Source organism: Centrocercus urophasianus, unplaced genomic scaffold (assembly GCF_019232065.1).
Source record: "Centrocercus urophasianus isolate 14NV4802_14NV808 unplaced genomic scaffold, USGS_Curo_1.0 seq_14, whole genome shotgun sequence".
Taxonomy (NCBI): Eukaryota; Metazoa; Chordata; class Aves; order Galliformes; family Phasianidae; genus Centrocercus; species Centrocercus urophasianus.
The window spans coordinates 10,057,162-10,079,678 of record NW_024884586.1 but is presented as its reverse complement, the minus strand read 5'-3'; the positions used below and the strand labels follow the sequence as shown (position 1 = coordinate 10,079,678).

The 22,517-nt window shown below is 44.5% G+C and overlaps 1 protein-coding gene across 1 annotated transcript; it reads right to left on the bottom strand.

The window, feature by feature from the left end:
- Window positions 1-4,724: 4,724 nt before the first annotated feature.
- On the bottom strand, window positions 4,725-22,467 carry FADS2 (fatty acid desaturase 2). The gene is made up of 12 exons (XM_042815020.1): window positions 22,039-22,467; window positions 18,661-18,771; window positions 17,654-17,851; window positions 17,239-17,340; window positions 16,877-17,002; window positions 14,474-14,534; window positions 13,905-13,981; window positions 13,577-13,674; window positions 10,889-10,985; window positions 9,664-9,743; window positions 8,433-8,558; window positions 4,725-7,926 (listed from the first exon to the last, which is right to left on the bottom strand). Exons 1-12 carry the CDS (start codon window positions 22,237-22,239, stop codon window positions 7,875-7,877), a joined length of 1,329 nt encoding a protein of 442 aa, XP_042670954.1. The 5' UTR covers window positions 22,240-22,467; the 3' UTR covers window positions 4,725-7,874.
- Between the last annotated feature and the right edge of the window lie 50 nt (window positions 22,468-22,517).

Here is a 22,517-nt window from a genome sequence, read left to right as displayed (position 1 = left end):
CTGTTTGAGTAGGGCCATTGGATTGAGCTGAAGGGAGCTGAACGTTGACTTTAGCTCACCTGTGGAGATAGGTGGACTTTGCGCTGGCTTACAAAACATCTGCAAGGACCATCAGGAATGAAAACAGGCCCCCAGAGGGGTAATTTCTCTGGTTGTAAAAGAGAAGTCAGACAGCAGAGCGCATTCCAGCCCTGCTTGCTTTGCAGCTCTAATGATACCCTTTGGATTTTGGTCACCATTTAAATGCTACGGTTGCATTCCTTTGACTTGTGGTCCAGCAGAAGGCTTGGTGTGCTGTTACGTGCTTTGTGGTGAGGTCAGAGCTCAGAGGACAGAGAGGGGCTAGCAGGGCTGATGTGAGCCCCAGCAGACAGGCGTGATGAACAAGGACAGTTCTTTGTCCTTAGTTGCCCTCACTGTTCTAATTCTGCTTTGCTAATCAGCTCAAGGTCAGCTTAAGATGCCTCACAACAATGGGCACGTATGTCAGTTACAGCTGAAAGGCCTTTGCTCTTTCTGCACGGAAATGATTTTTCCATTGCTTTCAATCACCTTCCCATTTGTCAGGCTGTCTGCTGAATGCCAGTTGATAAAAACGATAAGGAATGAGGCACAAATTAAACTTTCAGTCGAACAGATGGCAGTGTGGTGAGAATGGCAAATAGTGTTTCAGTGGGAATTGCAGCAGTGCCCAACGGTCCTGTGAGCGGCTGACAAAAGTGCCTTTAGGCAGGCTAAGTGTTAGGAGAGCCTATAAGCCAGACAGACCGCAGGAAGCCTAAACACTCTTCTACATTGAGGAGCTGTACGGAATAAGAGTCTTTAACAGGGTCTGTTGTGATAGGAAAGGGGAAATGGCTTCAAATTAAAAGAGAGGCGATTTAGATTAGACATAAGAAGTTTTTTTTTACAGTAAAGGCAGTGAGGCATTGGGATGGGTCCAAAACTCTGCTACTGCAACGTCTGTGCTGCCACACCATGACTCTGCCCTCCGTGTTTGTTTATAGACAAACCTTGGAGAAACACGTTTGTGAGAGCCTTTCTGAAATTTGGGTATATTTATAAAACATTTCAATAGAACTTTTAATGTTGTCCTGACATTTCCCTTAGGAGTTGGAAACAGACATAACGGAAAGGAAATTGCTTCTTAATCTCTCTTCCCCTTTCTGTGTGTGATTCAGCTTCATGTCCCAGAGTAGCCTGATACAACAAGTTTTTGCTTCTTATAGAGGGATTTCTAGTCACACAGGCAGAAATGATAATGGGTTGGAGAAAAGAAAATTAAAAAACAACATTTTCTTTGCTGTTCCCTCTTCTTTTCATGGGCCAGAATCAATAGCAGTGAACTTTGGTCTTGCAGTGCTTGAAGGCACCACTGAAAATTGTGGCTTTCTTGTGGTAAGACATTAAAACAAACACCACCACCTCACCCTGAAAAGAGGAACAAAACCAAAAGCAACCGACCAACTAAACAAAAAAAGCACCCCACATCCAAGCCTGTTCCAGCTTAAACAAATGGCACCAATGGAGATCAAAGGACGTGGCAGTTAAATGGGAGATGAAGGAAGAAGAACATAGGGGAGAAGAGGTGACTTGGCCAACCGAGGTCGGAGACGGTTTCATGCTGCAGTATTCAAAGCCCAGACATTTTGTTTTCAGGCAAATTGTAGACTTTTGTAGGGATGTGAAAGGTGCAATGCTGCTGGAATGAATAAATCTAGACCCACGCACAGAGACTCCGGCTTTGTGCTGTCCGTGATGACAAGTCACAGAAGAGGCAGTGTGCAGTATGGTTCCTCTGTTTTACATAAGACCACTGCACAATTCAACAGATCTGAGTAACAACTGAAGTCAATTAAATTAACCAGACAAGAAAAACAGCTACACCCATTTCAGCGTGGACATGTGCAATTGCAAGCAATTACTGTGATTAACCTTCTCACGGTCATATAAATCCAGCACCTGGCTAATAAGGCACACATGTGCCTGTGCTGAGGATTTTGCTCCAGGCAAGAGATGTGCTCTGGGTGAGGATCCTTTTTATTTGCCTTTTTCCCAGTCATTTCCCAGAAGCCTTAAATTTCTCCCTAGCCTTCCTTATCTTTTTTTGACTTGACCTGAGCTGTGTTCGCCATCGACATGTTTGTTGTTAGCAGTGGGTGGGAGAGCCCTGCTACAGAATCACACCATCCTTAAGTCAAAAGTCACCACTTGCATCAGTGGAACTTCCCCATCTTTGCAATCAAGCAGCCTCTGCAGGAGTCAGAAGAAGTCCATTCTTCCATTGAGCCCAGAAAAACTGAAGGCAAATTGTTGGATAATACTGATGTTATGGTTCGATTTTATATTGCTGTGTACACACAGTACTTGTTACCATAAGGGCCAATGTGTCAGATCCATAATCAGCAGCCTTACACTGATATGTTTCAGGAAACAAGCTTACCTTTCCACACACATGGCATTGTTGTCATTTTACATGATGTTTATAAGGAAAAGGGAAGTACATGGTAAACACATAGACACTATTCATCAGTATCTTTGGATTGCTGGACTATATCGCTAAGATTTTCCTATAAACCCCCATAGAAGTGGGTGTCTGCTGTTTTTGTTCAGGGTTACAGCAGATTGTTTTTAGATTAAACTTTATATATGACTCACATTCTCAGCTTGAGCACACTGTGGTTGCCAACAGGAATGAAGTGAATTTAGACAATTCATGAATCAGTCCATAAGCCACGTAGGGAAGATTCAGATGTAGAAATGATCAGTCACCTGCACTGCAATCTCAATGGTGTATTCAGGTTCAGTAAATTTCTCATTCAGAAACAGGAAAAAAAAAAAAAGCCAACAACAGAGGTTATCCTCTTATTGGTGTAATTGTCCTCATGTTGTTTCTGGGCAGTATTTGTCCGCACCCATCTTAAATTTGTCAGTAAGTGGAACGTGAGAATATTAACTTCTGTACAAATGGGAGCTTTTATAAAGATCTTCTCTTCCCTGTGCCATTCATCTGTATGCTAAGGATTCCACCTTTGCAAACTCCATGCTCTGAAATTCCTCCTCCTCTCCTTCTCCTCTTCTCCTTCTTTTCCATTAGAGGAAGGTTATTATTTAGTCAGAGTTGTGCAATATGTTTCTGGTATCTCTTGCTGGAACAGCCCAGGGCTCAGGCTCTGGCTGAGATGATGAGCATCCAGCTAAACTGGGGGATTTCCCCCGTGCTAGGGGATTACGGTGCATCTGAAAACATGCACTTGCAATGGAAAAGGACTTCAGATTGCTAAACAAACGATATGTCTCAAATTGTCTTTCTGAAAAAGAAAAACTCTTGACTCTCAAGCCCCTGTATGCGAAATTTCCAGGATGATGGAATCATTGTGTAGAGTTTCTTGCCACCACTATATGATGTAAAGGAAAACTGTGTGGTGACAAACAGCTCTGTCCTATGGCAGTGTTAGATATACCATGGGTGGATTACTCATTTTCCAGCTTGCCTTTGAGTCCTGGCATTTTGCATTTTCCCCTTTATACTCCTCATAATACAGCTTTCAAGCAGATGATGGTTCTCTGTCCAGAGTTATATGTTGTTTTCTGAGATATCTGGAATTGAGCCTTTACAGAAGAATCAAAAAGATTTTTTTAAAGCAATATTGCTAATGGATGAAGGCTTCTTTTTATATCTTGCCAATTACAAATCTCTCTATTCTTAGGTCATTAAGCAGTTTAAAATAGAGTTGAATAGGGCACTGAGTAAAACCAGGAAGAGTTTTTGTATGGCTGTCATACATGGCTTGGGTGTAGGCATCTTAATCCAGGACATGAGCTCAGAACGACCAGGCCCTTGTTCCCCTTCGGGCTATGTTGTGCTGGGATGCTCAGGGGTTCTGGGAACAGTTGTACCAAGAAGGAAAGGCAAGTAATATATCGATTTGCAACATTTCATTTTTGTGTAATGTATTAAAGGGAATGTGCTTATTTTAGGATCAAATAGAAATCCTAGAAATGAGGCAAGGTAGGGTCATTTTCCCTTTTGAGTTCTATGACTTCTCATAGAATGCTTTCTGTGCAGAATTAGTTTACTTATGAAGCAATTAATGTGTACTCTGAAAAACCGTGTTGATAGAAAGTAGCAGATAACCATGGACTGTCCTTCCCTGACTTTGTGTTGTAAGATCTGGGTCAGCCTATGTGATTCCTACTCTCTGTCTCTGCTGTGTGCTTCTGCTGCTGCTAGTGCAGCTCAGGTGAGTTTATCCGCAAGGCAGGCTTCCAGTTCCATTACATGTTGTTGTGTGGAAGCCTCTGGGCTGACCTAAAGCCCACCAACTCTGTTGGACCACATTGCCCATTGGAGAAGCCACTGGCAAGCTGCCTATTGCACTGCTGGGAGAGCCATTAATGGGCAGCAAAAGTGAGTTTTGACACATTGTAGGAAGCTTTTACTGAAGTTTCTGTATCCATGTTGATCTCACCTGCCTTCTTGAAGTGCCTGGAGACTGAGTTTGAACAATTGGGCCAACCTTTTTACATGGAAAAGACTCCTTTTGGCAGTGGTTTCCAAGACAAGTGTAAACACTGCCATTGTTCTGGGCTTTGGGAAGGCCATGAAGACATCTCTCTGTTGTCAGTGCCATAAAAGCCATTTCACCCTGCACAGTGGAAAAGGACTTTCCACTGAGACGCTGCAATGACTTAGGATATGACTGAAGAAAACATAGAGTGCATTTTTATGGTCAACAAATAGTTATGATTTTAATGAGCAATAGAATACACTGGAAAAAATATTTTGAGATTGTTGGTTTTTTTTTTGAAGAACGAAATAAACAGGAGCTGTCCTATAAGGAATGTAGATCTGGTGTTTTAACAACTCATAGGGAACACTTGAAATGTTAGGACTCGGTTAGGAAGTCTTTCTTAGGAAAGCATCTGCTAGAAGAGGCCGTGGCTGGAAGATGGCTGCTTTTAACCTGTCTTGTGAGGGTTGGTTTCTTCTCACCTTGTGGGTATCTGAGCGAAACAAGCGTCCCTACCTCAGCTGTTGGCCAATTAGAAACTAGCAATTACTGGGGGAATGTGAGCACCTGGTTTCAAGGTGCCTTTTCTTCCCTGTCCATGGCACTGGTGTTTGTCTTCCCACTCTGCCTGTTCCCTTCCCATGTTTCTCCCAGCTCTGTGTTATTCCTTCTAAAACACATGCCCATCTCCCTCTTGTCCAGAGCTAATGCCTTTCTCTTCTAAGCATCTCTGAACATGCTGCTCCTCCAACTTCAGTGGCAAACCCTGCTAGTATGACTGAAGAGAAGCAAGCCAACCCTCTGCTGCCTGTTCTTCCATCATCTGACCGAAACAAATGCTGTTTCCAACTCATGGCCTCTGTACGTTGCCAAGTGCTCGTGTGGCCAACAGTGTGGTTCAGGTGAGTTTATGTGCAAGCCCTGGCAGGCTTCAGGCACGCCTGGGAGATTTTGATGTGTGTTTGCAATGTGGATTGCCTTTGTCAAGAGAAAAAATGTGCGAGTTTTCACCTCATTTTGTTTCAGAGAAATTAATTAGCTTTAGTCCTCAGAATGTTGGAGCAAAACTGTGCATAGATGTCAATGTTTATATCGTTTTGATGGCTAACTGGAACCTGCAAAGGGAAGCTTTTTGCTCTGGGAACAGAGCTCAGCAAGGTCATGTGAACTCTGCGTCCTTTGGTGGGCCAACTTCGCAATTTTACTGAAACTTCTGGAGCACTTCAGATTTCACTTTTGTAAAAATCTTAACAAGACAGATTTCTCTAGATTTTCAGGGCTCTTTGCCAGGGGTGTGTTTGATTGAGTTATTGGGTGGAGAACTCAAACATTAAGGTGCATGTGAAACACTTTGTGTCCCAAGATGGTGGGCTGGGATTTTTTGGAGGGAGAGAAAGAAACATGAGTAAGGCTGTCAGTGAGGCTTTGTCTGAAAAAAGTAACCAGCTTCTTGCATTTTCACAAGACAAACTTTCTGAACATAAAAGTACAATTATTAAACTACACTACAAGGGGTTGGTGACCAGTACTTTGCAAAAAAAGAAAAAAGACATTTATATCTTGCAGCAGCAAGAACAGTGTATGATCCTGGAAGTCACTTCTTACAATAGCATTACACAGGTTTTATTTCTGGATTCAAGCAGCTGCATAATTTGTATAAAACTGGGAGTTTTCAAGGGTCTGAAAGAGGAAGTAGTTGGAAAACAGCTAATATCAAGATCTCTTCTGTCCCCTCTTTCTTCTATTTGGTATCTTGTGCTAAGGTCTTGGGAAGAAAAATGCCCATTCGAGGAGTCAAAACTAGATGGACATATTAAGGCATTCTTAGCAGTGTTGATCAGAATTCTGGACTAGCCCATTACTACCTGTCTGAGAAGTTACAGCATCCAGAAGGACATCACTGCTTGTGCTATTAGAAATCAACTATAAGAACTGCTCACATTCTGTTCAAGTGTCAGATAACCTGGAGTAGCTTTTAATCCTAACAATTCATTGTGAAGTTCAGGTGAGGGATGAGCAAGAACACAAAAATAAGCCCTTTGTAAATCTGAAGTATTAGTAGCTAGGTTAAGTTATAGTCCTACCTATGAATTTCCTGTCTGTAAACATAGAAATCTCATCCAATTTTCCAAAGTGGGAGGTGACAATACATTTTTTTGGAAGGGCACAGCCACAGCTCTGGAGTTGTCTCTGCACGCAGAACCTTGCGATTTGGTGGAGCTTTACTGGCATTGAAGGTTCAAAAGTGAGGATCCAATTTCAGTGTTGGGCAATGCAATTATTTGTGCAATTGCCTAATAACTAGAGCATCTCTTGTACTAGGAAATGTGTTTGGAGCTGAGATAAGCTGTCAGAACCAAGCGCTGCTGTTGATACTATGGCTCTTCTTTGTAGAGAATCTGTCTCTTCCACTGTGTTACAGCTGAATCCAAAGGTCTTGATCTACCTGGAGTGGGCTTGGGATTGGGTTGCACGTTAGTGAAGCGACTGGCAGCTGTTAAACTATATCCTCTGGTTGAGCTATTCATGGGTTTTGGCTAGTAGGACACTGCACAGGGAATAGAGTTATAAGGAAGTTGTAAGATGTTTTTACGGGAGGTTTCACATCACTGGCACATCCTGGTCAGTTCTGCCTTCAGCCACCTCCCCCTAGAGCCTGTGGTCAGGCCGAGCGGTTGGGAAGCTCCTCCTCCTCCAGAAGGAACCCATTTTCTTTGCTGATTGGTTTCAGGAGCAGGGCATGTAGCCCAGGCCTCTGACAAGATAAACAGCCCTGGTTTCTGCTGGGCACGTGCAGACAGGCAGAACTGGGTGTTGCCGAAGCTCTGCTCAGGTGAAAAAACCATTTGTGGTTACACAGGATTGATTGGCAATTAGTATGCTTTACTGATGGGCAGGACTGAAAGCCACAGCGTATGGCTGCTGGGCCCCATGGGGTGAGGTTCCTGCAGCAGAGCTGACACGGGTGTCCTAGGATTGTCCCTGGGCTTGCTGAAGTCTAACAAGTCATGTATGTGAATCAGCAGCTTGTGTGCTTAGGCAGGATGAGTGAATAGCGAGGAGATGGTGGAGGGCAGATGCTAAATGTCTCCTTTTTAGACACTTCTCTCTGTTCTCTCCCACCCTTCCTTTTGTGCGTTGGATCTTGTCCTCTGAAGGCTATGCCAAGCACATTTTACGCCCGTCTGGATTTAACAGGTTGCCTGAGCTCACACCAGTAGCAGTTCACAAGACAGGAAACTCCCCTCAATTTGTGCACATAGAAATAGACCGAATTCTGATAGTAAAAGACACGTATGTGATCTCCCCCCTTACCCCCATCCCTCCCTGTGACTCGCACCTCCCCATTAAGACTCATATTCACTTGTGGAGGTAAGCATCCAGCCATAAATCTCCAGATTTCTTTAGTGACCTGGGGAAAGAAAATGGAGAGAGGCTTGTTTGGCTTGTGAACCTCTGTCACTTTGTTCCTAGAAAGGAGAACTCTGTTACTGGGTCTGAACATGAATCCCACAAAATGAATACCTTAGAATACCAGAGGAGCTGCTTATTTTGCTCTTTGGGCCCCCAAATTGACCAGTTTCAAAGTACTTCGATAGAAGTGCTCTTGTTGCAGAAGCAGCTTTGGGGAATAGCACTTTCCTACCCTACCTCCCCATCTTCCCATTTCCATGGCAGCTGCAATCTGGCATCAGTCCACTACACCAGTGGGGCTGTGTGGCCGTGCCATTTCTGCAGGATCAAGATATCTTCAGGTATTCCTTGGGCTCTGATGTGAAGGTATTACTCTAGTGATACCAGATCACAAAATGATGATATGCTATTTCTCAAAGTGTTCTGAATGATCTGTAGTAGAAATGATAGGATGCTTGCATAACACTGAATTGCAAGCTGCTGATGTTAATAAAAGAACCTTACCCAACTATGTCTACAAACGCTTTTCCAAGAGGCTTCTCTTCATACTGGACTCCATACTTGGCACATAACGACTTCACCAGGGGTTTGATTTTCCAGAAGTTGTGCCGTGGCATTGTTGGGAACAGGCTTGAATAGAGAAAGAGAAAACATCTGAGAAAAATCTAGAGCATAATCTCAAGGGATGGGCATCTCCATCCGCCTTCTCATGGGGCCAATTATTAATGCCTTCTTGAGCTGCACCAATAGAAAAAAGAAAGAGAGGTGGATATCCATGCTTTACATTACGCTGTTTCAAGAACTTCTTTCAAGAACAGCTTGTGAGAACAGAATACATCTATTCTGCTGCTCTATCAGTCCTCAGAACAAAGCTGTGTTTAAGAGAGACAATAAAAGTCAGTTTATGAAGGAAAGGATGCTACTAGTGCAATACAAAGCAAACAAGAAGAAAGGAAGCAGCCTCGCTCTGCTGAGACAGCTGCCCATTTGCTTTGGGCAGTACTAATTGTTTCTTGCCAAACTGAATTATCAGTGGCCCCATTTTCCATCTCATGGAACACAGAAACAGAACCTGGGGTCACCTTGCCTTATACTTTTCAATGGAGATTTCCTAAGCTGACTTCCAAACCAGTCAGCTTTATCCTAAATGTGGTCTCTATTACATTTTGCACTGACAACAGATTGCCCTGGTTTTAGTACCCCTCTTGAAACCTGGTAGTCAGCAGTATGTACAGTCCCACATTTCCTGCCGTAAAATGCTGATGCCCTTTTATTTAGGGAAAGGACATTTCTGAAATATATCCTAAGATAACTTCTTGAGCTTTAGTATCCAAATCCATAGCCTTTGTATCTTGCAGTTTCGTACCAATGACTTAACTGAAACCTGAATTAAAACTGGGAGAGTGAAAGCTGAAGTATTGGGTAGCACGAGAGAAGGATGCCGTGCCTCTAGTAACAACAACCCCCAGTTGTCTGGGTTTGTCTTTGGTTGGAATACGGTAGTGCTTCAAAGGGGAAGTGGAAGGTTTGACTAGAGAAGGTGTTAGACAATCTTATGTAGTCTCTGCTTTTACTATGAAAGTTTGAACCAGATCATTTCTGAGATCCCTTCCAACCTTGGGCTTCTCTGTGATTCTGTCCCATCTCACACATGTTTTTAGCAGACTATCCCTTGCCACAAGTCCAGTGTTATGACCACCTGGTAATGACCAAACGATACTGGGTCCATACTCACTGGTGCTCAATTTGAAAGTTCAGGTGTCCGGTGAACCAGTCATTGAAAAAGGACTGCTCAATATTGCAGGTGGCTGCCAGCTGTGGAGGCAAGAAAGCAGCTGTAATGCTTGTGATCTTAATAGATATGAATTATTCACCCTAAAATCAGCACAAAGCTCCTCTTGCCTGTGGCAGGAACTGGAGGACAAAAAGTACCTTCCTCTACTATGAGCGGTCATTGTGTAGAAGGTTGCCATTCTGAGACAGCTGACTGCAGCATGGGAAGCTTTAATCCTTGGTTAGGGCTTGCTATCAGCTGTTGTGCTGACAATGCCGTGCAGGTTTGAACAGTGATCAAGGGGCAATGCAGGAAGATAGCCATGTTTGGTGACATATCAGCCCAAGGACAGGGTCCTAAATGTCAGCATATCTAGCTGGAGACCAGATGGTTAACAACAGTATCAGGAAGGGAAACCAGAGAAGAAAACACCATGGATGCAGGAAGCCTACTTTTACTCCCCTCTAGTTGTTGTCCAGTATACCTGAGCTTGTCTCAGCTCAGTTACACAAGATTCATGTCGTCAATGCCAAAGTTGCTGTCATTGTTCTCTAGGTCTGAATGAGACTTGGGCCACCACAAATAAAAGATGTGCATTTGTCTGACCAGGCATTAAAGAGATTTGTACGTAGAAAGCAGTGCATCTTCATTTCAGCCCTTATTCCATTAGAAAACTACACACTTTTGAAGTATGCTAAGCTCTTTCTTCAACTGGAGTTGATGTGTTTTCAGTGCAGGGATAGCACATTGGTTTAAATTATCACTTAGAATCAGCAGATGATTTCCACTGAGACATTTCTCTTTGCTTGTATGTGTATGCCTATGTATACCATGTGTGCACCTGATACTGCCTCAGAACTGAAGACATAAAATATAACCTTCTGATAACCGAAATCAATACAGAAGTTTGGACTTCCTTGCCTTAAATGAGCATCGCTGGCTCTGGGGAAAACAAATGGAATCGGATGATGGTTGGACTAGATGATCTTAGAGGTCTTTTCCAACCTTAACAATGCTGTAATTCTATGGTCTTTATGGTAGAGAGGTCATGGGCAGAGGCTCTATGCTATAGCACTCTGTACCTTCATCAGGGGATTATTTGGTACTCCATCCACTCTTTTGAGTAAATTTCTAATCCAATTTGGAGTGAGTGGAATCAGAGGTGTTCTTTTTCCCTCCCCGTTACCTGAGAGCTAAGCCAGTCTTTGTGCTTCTCACAATCGATTTCCATTGGAATGTGATTCATCTGAGTGACCCACACAAACCAGTGGCTCTCCAGAAACCTTCAGAAACATACAGACAAAAAACACAACCATTTATATTGCAGACCAGGATCTGAGGTAAATAGATGGTGTTTGCAGGGAGCAGCAGGATGTAAAGCACGTGAGAAAAATATTTCCCCAAGATGCAAAACTAAGTGCCTCTTCCTATTGAAACCAGAGAGAATCACTTCTGCAATGAATTTCTCTTTCTCTCTTTATACCTCTGGGACTAATGCAAATCCTCTCCTTCCTCAGGAGTGGATCAATTTTTCGTGCTAATTTTGCCTTTCTCTAAATAAAGATGTAATATTGAGAAGAGCCAGTAGGAAACATTTCTTCTCCAAAAAAGTGATGAGGCATTAGCATAGGCTGCCCAGGGAGGTGATGGAGTCGCATCCCTGGAGGTGTTCAAGAACCAAAGATACGGGGCACTGAGGGATGTGGTCAGTGGGATGGGTTGGTGGTTGGACTTGGTGGTCTTAGAGGCCTTTTTCAGCCTTAGTGATTCTATAATCCTATTACTTGAGAAAAAGAAGCCACGGTTTAGAAATTCTGAATTGATTTTCTTTGCAATTGCTTGCTGGACATACAGCAGTTTCAAAGTCCACCTGCTTATTGGTGTTAACTTTCTGGTTGTCAGATTTAGTGCTCGGGGGCTCCCAATTTCTCTTTGTTCTCTCTGTAACTTTACCATAGTTCTGCATTCTGAACTTGAGATTGGCTTGTTTATTGCTCATTGTGTAAACCACAATTTTAGCCTCTGGAGAACAGCCTACAGAAATGCACTTCTGTTTACCCAAAGCTGTTTCACTGTGCTGAGACTGAGATGTATATAGCAAGGCAGTTGTTTAGAAGCATCCTTTTCCAGAAAACAAGCCTATAGACTTTAAAAAACAAAAACAAAAGAACCAGATGATCTGATGGTCTGCTTTCACCAGCAATTTCAGCAATCACTGTAATGTAACCAGCAGTAAATCCGTACAATCACTGACTGGGCTAAGCTAATTAAACAGAGCTGTCTCAGAGCTGTTTGGGAGTTTGATTTTGATTGTTTGCTTTTCCAGTATTTTCATCTGTCTGACAGAAGCCTGAATAAGACAGTCGATGTCATGCGTCAGCTAATTAGAACAATCTCAACTTTTTACTCATTACTCCTATCTGGGGTGAAAACAAAATGAAATGTTTTTATTTAACTCTATGCCTTACGTATTTAGATTGAGAGTGGTGGCCTTCATTGCGTATCCTTATTGCTCTGAGCCACGGGAGAGCTGACTACAATGGTGCATTGTTCTCTAAAGCTCCCAGGGCTCTTCTTTTACTGACTCGAGTATAACAGAACTATAGTAATAGGGAACCATCTCCTGCTGAGCCTTCATGAGGAACTGAAAACAATTTTGCAAGGAGAATGCTCTTCATTTTTCAGCTTGATCAAAACAGAAAATTTTTGGAGATACTAGGTCAGTTGGTTTCAGTTGTTGAATCCAGATCAAAAATGTTGTCTACACACACAGCTGTCCATCTTTTGAAGTTCTTAGTGAAAAAAACCAGGACTGAAGTGTTTTGAAGCTATGAAAACTGAAGTCATGAACAGTGATGTTATGTTTCCTGGAGGCAAACCTTCAGATTTTGCGAAGGCTTTTGCATATCTGTTGCCATTCCTTTTCGCTTTAAAAATGTGGGGGTTTTTTAGAAAAAAGTGTTTCACTCTGATGAAATGTTTTCTAAAACTAATGCTCACTGCAGGACTAAATGCCATCCTTTGGTATTAGCCAAAGAGCTGCAGATATTACATGCAAAATAGAAATACAAATTCAGTGCTACCATCTGGAATAGTATAACCATGCAGTGAGTAAGCTTCCCAATCCTGCCCTGCCTGATTCATTTTGGCAGCCTGTGCTTGCTGTTCATGTTTTCAGATCTCTTGCTGAACTTTCCACCCATCTGTCGTACAGCAATAGTCAAGAACAGTTCATCGTGGAGCTTGGTGGCAATAAAGGGGCAGAAGACCAGTCAGAATCAAGACACACAAAAATAACCTCTCCATAGGTGTAAGGAGAGCTGAGAGGTAGTTTTGGGGGGGGGTCTACTGGAATGTAGGGGTGGGAGCACTGATCTGAGGTGTGAAGCAGATTTCTGAGGCACTGGCCTCTGCATAGAAGCAATGATGTGTGTGTGTGTAGTGTGCAGGACATGAGCTGTTCTGCATGTGACAAGTGGGGAGCGTTTTCATTCTGGTGCTCAGGTGGGCTCACGAGGCACCTAAGTGAGCTGGGAAGAGTTTAGCCCAAGGCACTATGGAAGGGTCTGGCCTTGGCCAGTGTGGAAAATGCATAAGTGTTGGGATTTGGCAGTCTGTGAGAATGGGGGACTGAGGAAAGATACAAGAATCCTGGCTGAACCACCCCGAGGGCTGAGGAAGGTGCTGAGCACCAGAATGAGCTCTGCTGTGAGGAGGTAGAACTGGGAGATGATGGGAAGAAAGCAAAGCAGTAGGAATACCCAATAAAACAACACACAGTGTGGCAAATGACTGCAGAGAATGAGGAAGACCTGTGGGTGATAGCAGAGCTGGAGGTTGGTTAGCCCAACATGGGAGGTCCTTTATCTCCTACCTGACAAAAGTGAGGAGAGACAGGGATCCCAGAATGCCATAGAATGGGGTGTACGTGATGAAATAGCGCATGTAGTAGCTGATGGCCCAGGCCAGGTCCTAGAGGAAGAGAGAAAACATGAGGCATCTCTTAGCCTATTTCATGCAGCGTGGCTCTGCTGGTAACACTAGACCATTAGATCTGGTTAGGGACACTAGATCATTAGCACAGCAAAGCGTGATCCCTTCCCACCCTCCCTCTGCCGGGTCTCTTGTGCTGGAGAGACCATTGGTCTCTCTCCCTACTCAAATGTCACAACCCACAAAGACTGAGGGAACACGGCACTCACCGCCCAGAACCTGCGCTTGATCATGGTTGAGATGATTTGGATTTGGAAATACACGGGGATGAGCAGAGGTGGGAAGACTGCAAAGCAAAGGGAAATGTTTCGGACATCAGAGAGGCAGAAAAGCGCGTGACATGAGAGTGTGCTGCTGATATAGGGACTGTTTCTGGGAAAGGCTGCCCAGCACTGGTAAAAGAAGCGATGTGCTGGTGACAAGGACGGGTGACTTCTCTGTGAAGGAGGCTCTGGTTCACACCTGTTCATCTTGACTCATCATATGCAGGTATTCCATTGAGCCTCCCACACAGAGGTTACTTTCCAGTCTCAACCACTTGTCTTGCTTTCTATAGCCACGCTGGCTACACTAAACATGCTTGGATATCTGCAAGAATATACTGCATTAATTTTGAGGCCTGCGCAGGTACGCCATTAATGGGACTGGAGGTCTTGGGAAGGGAAAGATGAGTTGAGACTTATGCATTGCTCTGCTAACACAGTAGGGCTGGAAACTGAACTGATATTCAGTTCCCCTGACCGAAGGGAAAGAGGAGGAACACATGGCAGATACTCACTTAAGAAGAAGTACTCATGCTGGTGGTTGTAAGGCAGGTACTTCAGCTTCTTCTTGCCATACTGCAGGACAAACATGAGAAAGCTCAGTCTTGGACAACAGCGCCAGTGTATAAGAGAGGATTATCTGCAACACCTATTTATTGACTGGAGAGTTTTGACCAAATTCCCATGCCATCAAAGCTAGAAAGTATTTTATTATGGATAAATATCCTGACTTCATAATTCTCTGGGTAAATTCCTTTTTAAAGCCTTCTGGTCTTGATGTACAGCTTCTTCGTATTTGTGAACCTGATGGCATTTTCATTCATTCCTGATCTTCCTGCCTTGCCTATGGCTGTGCTTAGAATTGCCATTTTTCCAACACAAATTCAAGACTTTGATAGTTGGACCAGATTATCTTGGCGGTCTTTTCCAGAGTTTATGATTCTAAGGCATAGCAAAGTCTGACCTATGGTATGTTCTCAGGTAGGATACCATTGGCAGAGAAAGATACTGAACATTGGCTAGTCTTCCACCCAAATGACCCAACCACCAACTCTTTCTGACTTCTGCAGCCATCAGCCCCATGAGCCCTCCCATCTGCCAGGGCTTGTAAAGTTGTGCTTTATCAACAGCAGAAAAACTAGTGTGGCCCTTTGCTATTTGCACAGGAAGTCATATAGGTGTATTTAAGTCTACAACGTCTGTGTTGCCAGTTTGACATGATTAGAAGTAGTGTGCTGCCCCTGAGAGCTGTTCTGTACCAACTGCTATCTGACCATGGCTCACCTACACACAGCAGATGCAGACATTCCTCCAAAGACAAATCTGATCAAATTCAGTCTGTTTAGTGAGGACTGACAGAAAAGGAATCTATTTTTTTCCCTGTTCTTCCTGGTAAACAGTTGGAACTGCCCCATCAATCTCCACAACAGGACATTTTAGACGGACAGCAAAGCAGGCTTCCTGGTGGTCTTGGGTGATGAGCATGGGACTGGCGTGCCCAATGAATCTCCAGTGTGCCAGCTCTTGAGCCAGGCTAAAGTGCTGTTGCAGACAGATCTCATCCTGGGAATGGGAGAACCTTCCATTTTTCCTTTAAGTAAACCACACTCTACTTCAAAACCCAATCATCAGGCACAATGTTTTCCAATGGGATGTACCAACACAGTGAAGATCCCGATTTGTATTTTCTAGACACTGTCTTTTTTTTTATGCTCCAGGAAGAGGCTTTCATTTTAGTCACAGACATTTCTGCATCTTGAAAATACTATGTGTGCAATATATTCTCTATACATATCCATCTACTGGCATGAATGTCCCCAACATATTTCTGGGGTTACTTTCTTAAGAGGATAAAAGCTGGATGAGAGAGCATTAGATTTTTCATTTGGTACTTCCCTGAGCTGTACTTGCTGCAGATCTTTTTGTTGTAGTTGTTGCTGCTGTTTTTAACTAGAAATATTTGTTCAATTGTTTAAAAAAAAAAAAAAAAAAAAGACCAAATGTTTATTTTCTGTGTGTAGGTTTTTATGAAATTCTAAGCATTTTGACTCTAGAAGGACAGATTGCATCACAACACTTTAACTGCCTACTGTTTAGTGTGCAGCCTGTTGGCCCACAGCTAATGTAATAAAATTGTAAATAGATGACTCCAGTAATCTGGTGTAACCTGACAAATTAACAGTTGGTCTGGCTTTCACCCTTGGTCTTTGAACAAAATGTTTATTTCAAGATTAAATGATGTCTGAAGATCTCTAGAGTGAGGTGAGAGTGCAATTGCTTGCAGCTAGCTTATACAAGCAGAAAGTTTCTGTATGCCTTGAATTTCTAATTCAGCTTTGCTGGCTTAAACACTCAGATTGAATCAAAATCTCCACAGATTTTGCCTTGAGAAACAAACAAACAAACAAAAAACCCACAGAGATGTCCTCCTGTTTCTATGCAAGCAATTTCCTCCCACATGCATGGCAAATGTTCCAGTACAGAGGACATTGTCCAAAATATTCAAGGATATTTTCTGTGGAAACGGATGATGAGTTCTGAAATATTCTTGGCGAAGTAATTAGAAACACCATATTTTCCCCTCGTGTTGATATTTTAATACAGCAGAATGAAGTTTTCTTTAACAGCTTTTTACCATCCCTTTATTGCTTTTCCTAAGCTACCCCCAAATAATATTTCCTAGGAAATATATAGGAAGTGGATAGGGAATTACACAGTCAATCCTACACTTCCTCCCATTATCTGGGAGGGTGTAACTTCCAACAGATCTCAAAAGACAAATCAAGTTCATGGGAGAAGCATTTGCTTTCTTAGCATTCTTGTGTGCTTAGCAAGACCAGCAAACTTCTGTTTTAGAGTGGCAGTCTCTGATGTCTTTAAAGATGATGGTTTTCCACTTTTTAGCCACTTTGCCTTACCTCAATAGGTTGACTTTCTCCAAGGACAAAAATATGCAGCATGTTCACGTCTGGGTCTTTCTTGAATATGTTGGGCTTAGCATGATGTTGGAAGTGACGATGGTTCCACCAGTTTGCAGAGGCACCCTGGGCAGATACAAGAACAAGGAATTAATCCATGTAAAAGCACAGTTCCTCTAGTGGTAGCTGCACTAAAACAGTGCAGTTCTGATTACACCTAAACTACTGTCTGCTTTTAAAACAGAAAATTCTCTCTGCATCTGCTTATTGTGGAAAGACTGAGAGATGCAGGGTCCTGCTTTGACACAGCCAAAGTGACTGCAGCTATTTCCACAGATCCCCATGTCCATAAGGATCTTTACCTTCAGGTGTCCGATCACAAACTTGTGGACGATGTGGTTCCAGGAAGACTTCTTAAAGACAGAGAGGTGTCCAAAGTCATGTTGCAGCCAACCTGCCTGGGCCTGAAATGATGGAAAGTAAGTTAGTTGTACTGCTGCTTGAAAACAGAGTTGAGCTTAAAAGAAAATAGAGATAGAAGGCAAGTTCTGAAGAGGTCAGTGCCTCCATTTCCTGGAGAAGCAAAGGCACAGGAGATAAGGAAAACATGTGAAGCATAATGACCGTTGTGTAGGGGGGGCCAGAAGGCACCATGGGACCTGACATGTAGTGAATGTTTTTCCTACTTGGATGGGTCTAACAAGAAAAGTTTAGCACACATTGATCTCCTCTGTAGTGATTTGGGCAACCAATATCTCTGTCCCTACTACTTCTTACCTGGGAAGTTGTAAGGATGCAGGCAAGGATTAGAGTTGTGATCCAGCCAGTACCGAAGTACGAAACCATTAGCCAAGCCAAAGCTTCCATTGCAATGATATGGGCCAAGTAAAGAGAGAAGAACAAAGGACTGGCTCTGAATAAGTTCATGTCCTCTGCTGTCTTCCTCAGGGTCCGAAAATCTTCCACCAGCTGGGACTGCAAAATAGACATGCAAGACACAGCATGCAGTTTGTAAGCAAGTCTGAATGCACGCAAGGAAGTCTATGTTCCATGCAAAGGACTCTGGTTATTTCTTGCTTCGTTTGGCTACACCAGAATTAAAGAAGGATACAGTTTTATTATAGCTTTTCATAGCACTTTCCCAAGAGTAAACACCCTGGCTGGTCTGAGTCTTTGCCCTGAGGCTTTGCACCCTCAGCAAGGAGAGTAACTCAAGCCTCGTGCTGTGAACCAGGACTACCTTGCTGTGTTGGGATTTACAACATTTGGTGACTCTTCTGAATGAGCTTTACAAGTGGCAGAGAGCCATTAGCATCACCTCCTTTGTTCTGAGTAAGACAAATATGCCAATGGTCATGGCCAGCCATAAACAGCAGGATGGAATTAAGGGTGTTTTTTTGTTTGTTTTTGGTTTTTTTGTTTGTTTTTTAGCAAGAACTAGTCATGTCATGCACAGTGCCTGAATAATGAATGAATGAGATGTCTGGAAAAGGTACAGAACTGGACTGGGGAATATGGAGAGGATAGAAATGGTAGCTGCTGGGTTGTTGCTGCTGAAACAGCTAGATTGAAATAGGACGTCTTCTCACCCATGGGTCCCTATTGCTCCTACTACTTGTTAACATAATTGTGGTTGTCCTCCAGAGCTTTCCTGGTACTGGTCTCAGCAGGATAAGCTGCCTGTAGTGAAGGCCCCTTTATAATCTACCTGGAGGACATTTTGAGAGGGGAAAAAATGGTGGCACTTGTCCATGATAAACACCAGTTCATTAGCAAACACTTACATTTTTATCTCGGTCCTGGCTGGGTTCCCCTGGAGCAAGCTCTCCAATAAGTAATGGCTTGAGAAACTTCTGCACCAAGTTGGGATTGATGTGGAAGGCCTGGAATGCATCCTGGAGTAGAAATAGGAGTAACTGTGAGATTCAGCAGTAGCTGTTTCTTCCTGAGCGTTGTTCTGTTCCTGCCCATCTCCAGCACTGCCCTTCCTTGCAGTAGATCCCTCCACTGAGGGTGGTGTAAGACTGTTAGTGTGAAAGAGAGGTGCGATCTCTGTTCAGTGTGGTACTGCTGTGCTGATGAAAGCTCTGCACATGGAGACATTCAAGGTCAGGCCAGATCAGGCTCTGAGCACCTGATCATTGGTGTCAGCGTTCACTGCAGTGGAGTTGGACCAGGTGGCTTTTAAGAGCCATTTCCAATTCAAATGATTCTGTGATTCCACCAGAGAAGCCTTCTGCTAGAGGCTGTTGAATTTGCTTATTTAGAAGGAAGTAAACAGTGAAGCCTGCAATGGTATCTGGAGGGACAGAGAAAGGCACCCCAAGAAATTTCCTAAGCAACTAAGCACCTAAATCCTGCTTAATTCCCTAGGAAGGTAGGCCGACAGGAATGTGTGCAAATCCCCACCAGGATATAAATACCCTATGAAAGTCTGCTGCCTGGAGGCCATTCAGGAGAGGGGACTGACTTTTGTTTTCATAGGGTATTCGATTTGAGCAGAGTTCACCTCAGAGAGCTGTAAAGATGCAGTTCCATGATAAGTTCACCACACTAAGCCACAGTTCTCTTTTTGAGATGGTCTTCAGCATACAAACTCCAACTTCATTTAGAGTTTATTTTATTTTGCTCGCTGTGCTCCTCCTTCACTGAGATCCTGTCACACCTGGAGAAAGCTTGACGCCTTCCATGCCTCATGGAAGCAAACCAATGGATCTCATGAAGCCAGAAGGCCTATGATTTAAAAGGGAGGGTAGTTAAAGGAAGCATGGGGTTCTAACTTTGTCAGTGGCTAATGATTTGTGTGGCTATGGTCTCCTTTTCTTATTATGTTGAAATCCTTCTTCACCTTATGAATAAATAAAATACAAACAAGACACAGACAAAAACAGAATTCAGTAGTAATATGCTTCTGCTATTCTTCCTTCATCCCATTAACTAATAATTAATTGCAAGGACCAACTAAAATCTCCCCCCTTGCTCTAAGTTATTATTAGGGAAAAATCTTCTCAGGAAGAGTGGTGATCTGCCCAGGGAGGTGGTGGAGTCAGTGACCCTGGAGTGTCCAAAAACTGTGGAGATGTGGCACTGAGGTGTACGGTCAGTGAGGATGGGCTGGGGGTTGGACTTGGTGACCTTACAGATCTTTTCCAACCTTAATGATTCTATGATGAATAGGAAGGGCAGATCAGTACGTGCTCACTGTGCCTAGCTAGCTGACCTTGATGGGAGCTGACCTCCATTCCTAAACTGGCTCTGGAGTTCCAAATTCCCAGCCAACAAGCTTGGTTCCAAAGTGCACCAAAGTCCATGTAAACTTTCACCTTATTCCAGGACTTTGGGTTGAGCTTCCGATCACAGAAATTCTGCTGTAGGAAGCACCGAGAGCTGTCTACCCAAGGCTTTCCTGACAGCAGCATATCTGTTTTCTGAACATGTCATGACATTACCAGGGAGAGCTCTCCTCCATATCTGAACTTGACAGCTGTGGTTTTTTTCTGCCTTACATGAAAGATTGCAACTGGTCAGAAATGCAGTCATGCATCTTAGAGCACAGTCATAAGCCAAGCATCTTCTAGAAAGGGTGAATTATCTCAGCTGCTTTTGGTGGGGGAAAAGAGTTTCATTTATTGGTGCATGAGCTCTATATAAGCATCAAAGTACTTGGTGCAGTCAACACAAAGATATTCTTTTGCATCCTCAAACATCATCTAAAACAGAGATGCTGCAAGGTGCTGGGACATATGCTAAGCCTTATTCATTTCTTGAAGGCAATTGTGCATGATGTGGTGCCACAACAGGCTGTCCCTGTCCCAGACTGGTGTGCCATGTCAGTGGGCCTAAACTGAGTGACTGCAGAGCACTGCTGGCATTTGCAGGGGAAACTCGCATGTAAGCTGTCGTGGGACAGGGACAGAAACAGTTTAAGAGCTGAATCTTTATCATTACTTTTTCCTCCTCCAAAGCTCTCCCAGTTGTGATATCTTGCAACTCAAACTGAAACTTTTTAGCAAAGCCCCAACAGGCTCAAGGCCAAAGCTTTCTCACCATGAAACGGTGAGATGTTTTGGCGGTAAAATGTTATTCACAGTGGGGAAGCTGGAAACCAGATGCCAACTCTGTGTGAGTGCTCCGGGCAAAGCACCCTTCAGTCTGTGCCTTCACGGAGTGCCCTCTGAGCATAGAGGGATGCTATGTTGGGAAGGAGGAGCTGGAAGGGGTGTCACAACCCTGGCTTTCAGTCTGCCTTGCAAAGATCAGAGACAAATGCAACAGCAGATGCTTTTAGATTCCTTGGGGAGGAATCGCAGTGAATTCTCAGGGATAGGAAGCCACCAGAGGAGCTCGCAGCTTGTGCAGTGGAGAGAAAGCCCCACCCCTTTCCTTCTGAGGCAGAAAGCTACTCATTTGGGGCATTCAGTGGAACCAGACAAGAACCAAATGCATCTCAGTTCTTCCAGGAAAATAGCAGGGAATAACCGCAGGCAGAGGGAGACTGAAGGAAAGCGATAGCAATTCTGTGGCACACAGATCCTTCTTGCTCAGGTGTTAGAGCTGCGGCAGACCAGCAGCTAATGCTACAGCTCTGCTTACCGCCCGCAGAGAGCTGGGGGCAGCTGCATTTATTCACCCCGGCCTGGGAACGTGCTCTTGGGATGCATTTCTGCACAAGGTGGCTTAGGGGGAAAACGCAGGCAGCAATCTCTGAACCAATTTGTTCCAACCCCCTCCCTTATTTTTTAATTGCTGAAACAGGAGAGGTGTCTGAAACAACCCAGCCAGCTGTAGCAGCAGCAAACTTTTTTTTTTTTTTTCCCCTCTCTTCTGTAGAAACCTGTAACACAATTCTCTGGGGAATTCTCTCCTGGGAAGGGCTGAACGGCGCCTTGTTCGCCTCACCTCTGCAACAGAGCGGCAGTGAAACAGGGGCCGGGCTTTAACCCTTCCTATGCGTGCTCCCAAAGCACGCCCAAAGCCGCGCACGGAGGAGGGGGAGACCCTCGGCCCATGAGTCCCCAACTCCCGGCACCGCACGAACGCAGACAAAGCCCCGCAGCGGAGCCTCTCCCGACCGCTCCGCCAGATGTTGCCCAGCGGGGGAGGCGCTGCGCACGAGGGTATCGCCGGTGCCCGGCGGAGCCCGGAGCGGCCCCGTCCCTTACCGTGGCATCCTCGCCGGCGCAGTGGCCGATGACCCGCTGGCCGCCCGGGTGCCTGTGCGCCCACTGGGTGACATTGTACACCTTCCGCTCTATCACCAGCCACCTGTCCGTCCTCAGGTTGTGCTTCTGGATCTCCTCCCAGGTGAAGGAGCGGACCTGCGGCTTGCACTCCTCCTCTCCTTTCTCGCCCCCCTTCCCCATGGGGCCGGCCGCCGCTTTGTCCTCTCGATACGCGAGGCCCGGGGCCGTGCTGGCGGGACGAGCTTCCCGTGCCCGATTTAGCTCAGCTGATCCCCGGCTCTCCCCCGCTTCCTCTGCTCATGTCCTCCCTTCTCTTTGTTTCTCGCTGCCCGGCCCCGGCGCTCCACCAGCTCCGTCGCTGGCTCCGAAGTGCCCCCTAGGCTACGTTTTTCCTCGCTGATGTACTTCTCCTCCCGCATAGCTCCGTTTCGAGACAAGCTCGGCCCATTTCCCCCCCC

Bases quoted from the DNA above. Each gene is read 5' to 3' on its own strand.
- FADS2 (XM_042815020.1), bottom strand. From the start codon at position 22,239: ATGGGGAAGGGGGGCGAGAAAGGAGAGGAGGAGTGCAAGCCGCAGGTC. The intron at 17,341-17,653 runs GTAAGAAGTAGT...CCATCATTTCAG, and splicing joins GCATCCTTACAACTTCCCAG to GCCCAGGCAGGTTGGCTGCA. The intron at 7,927-8,432 runs GTAAGGTTCTTT...TTCTTTCCCCAG, and splicing joins GCGTTTGTAGACATAGTTGG to GTCACTAAAGAAATCTGGAG.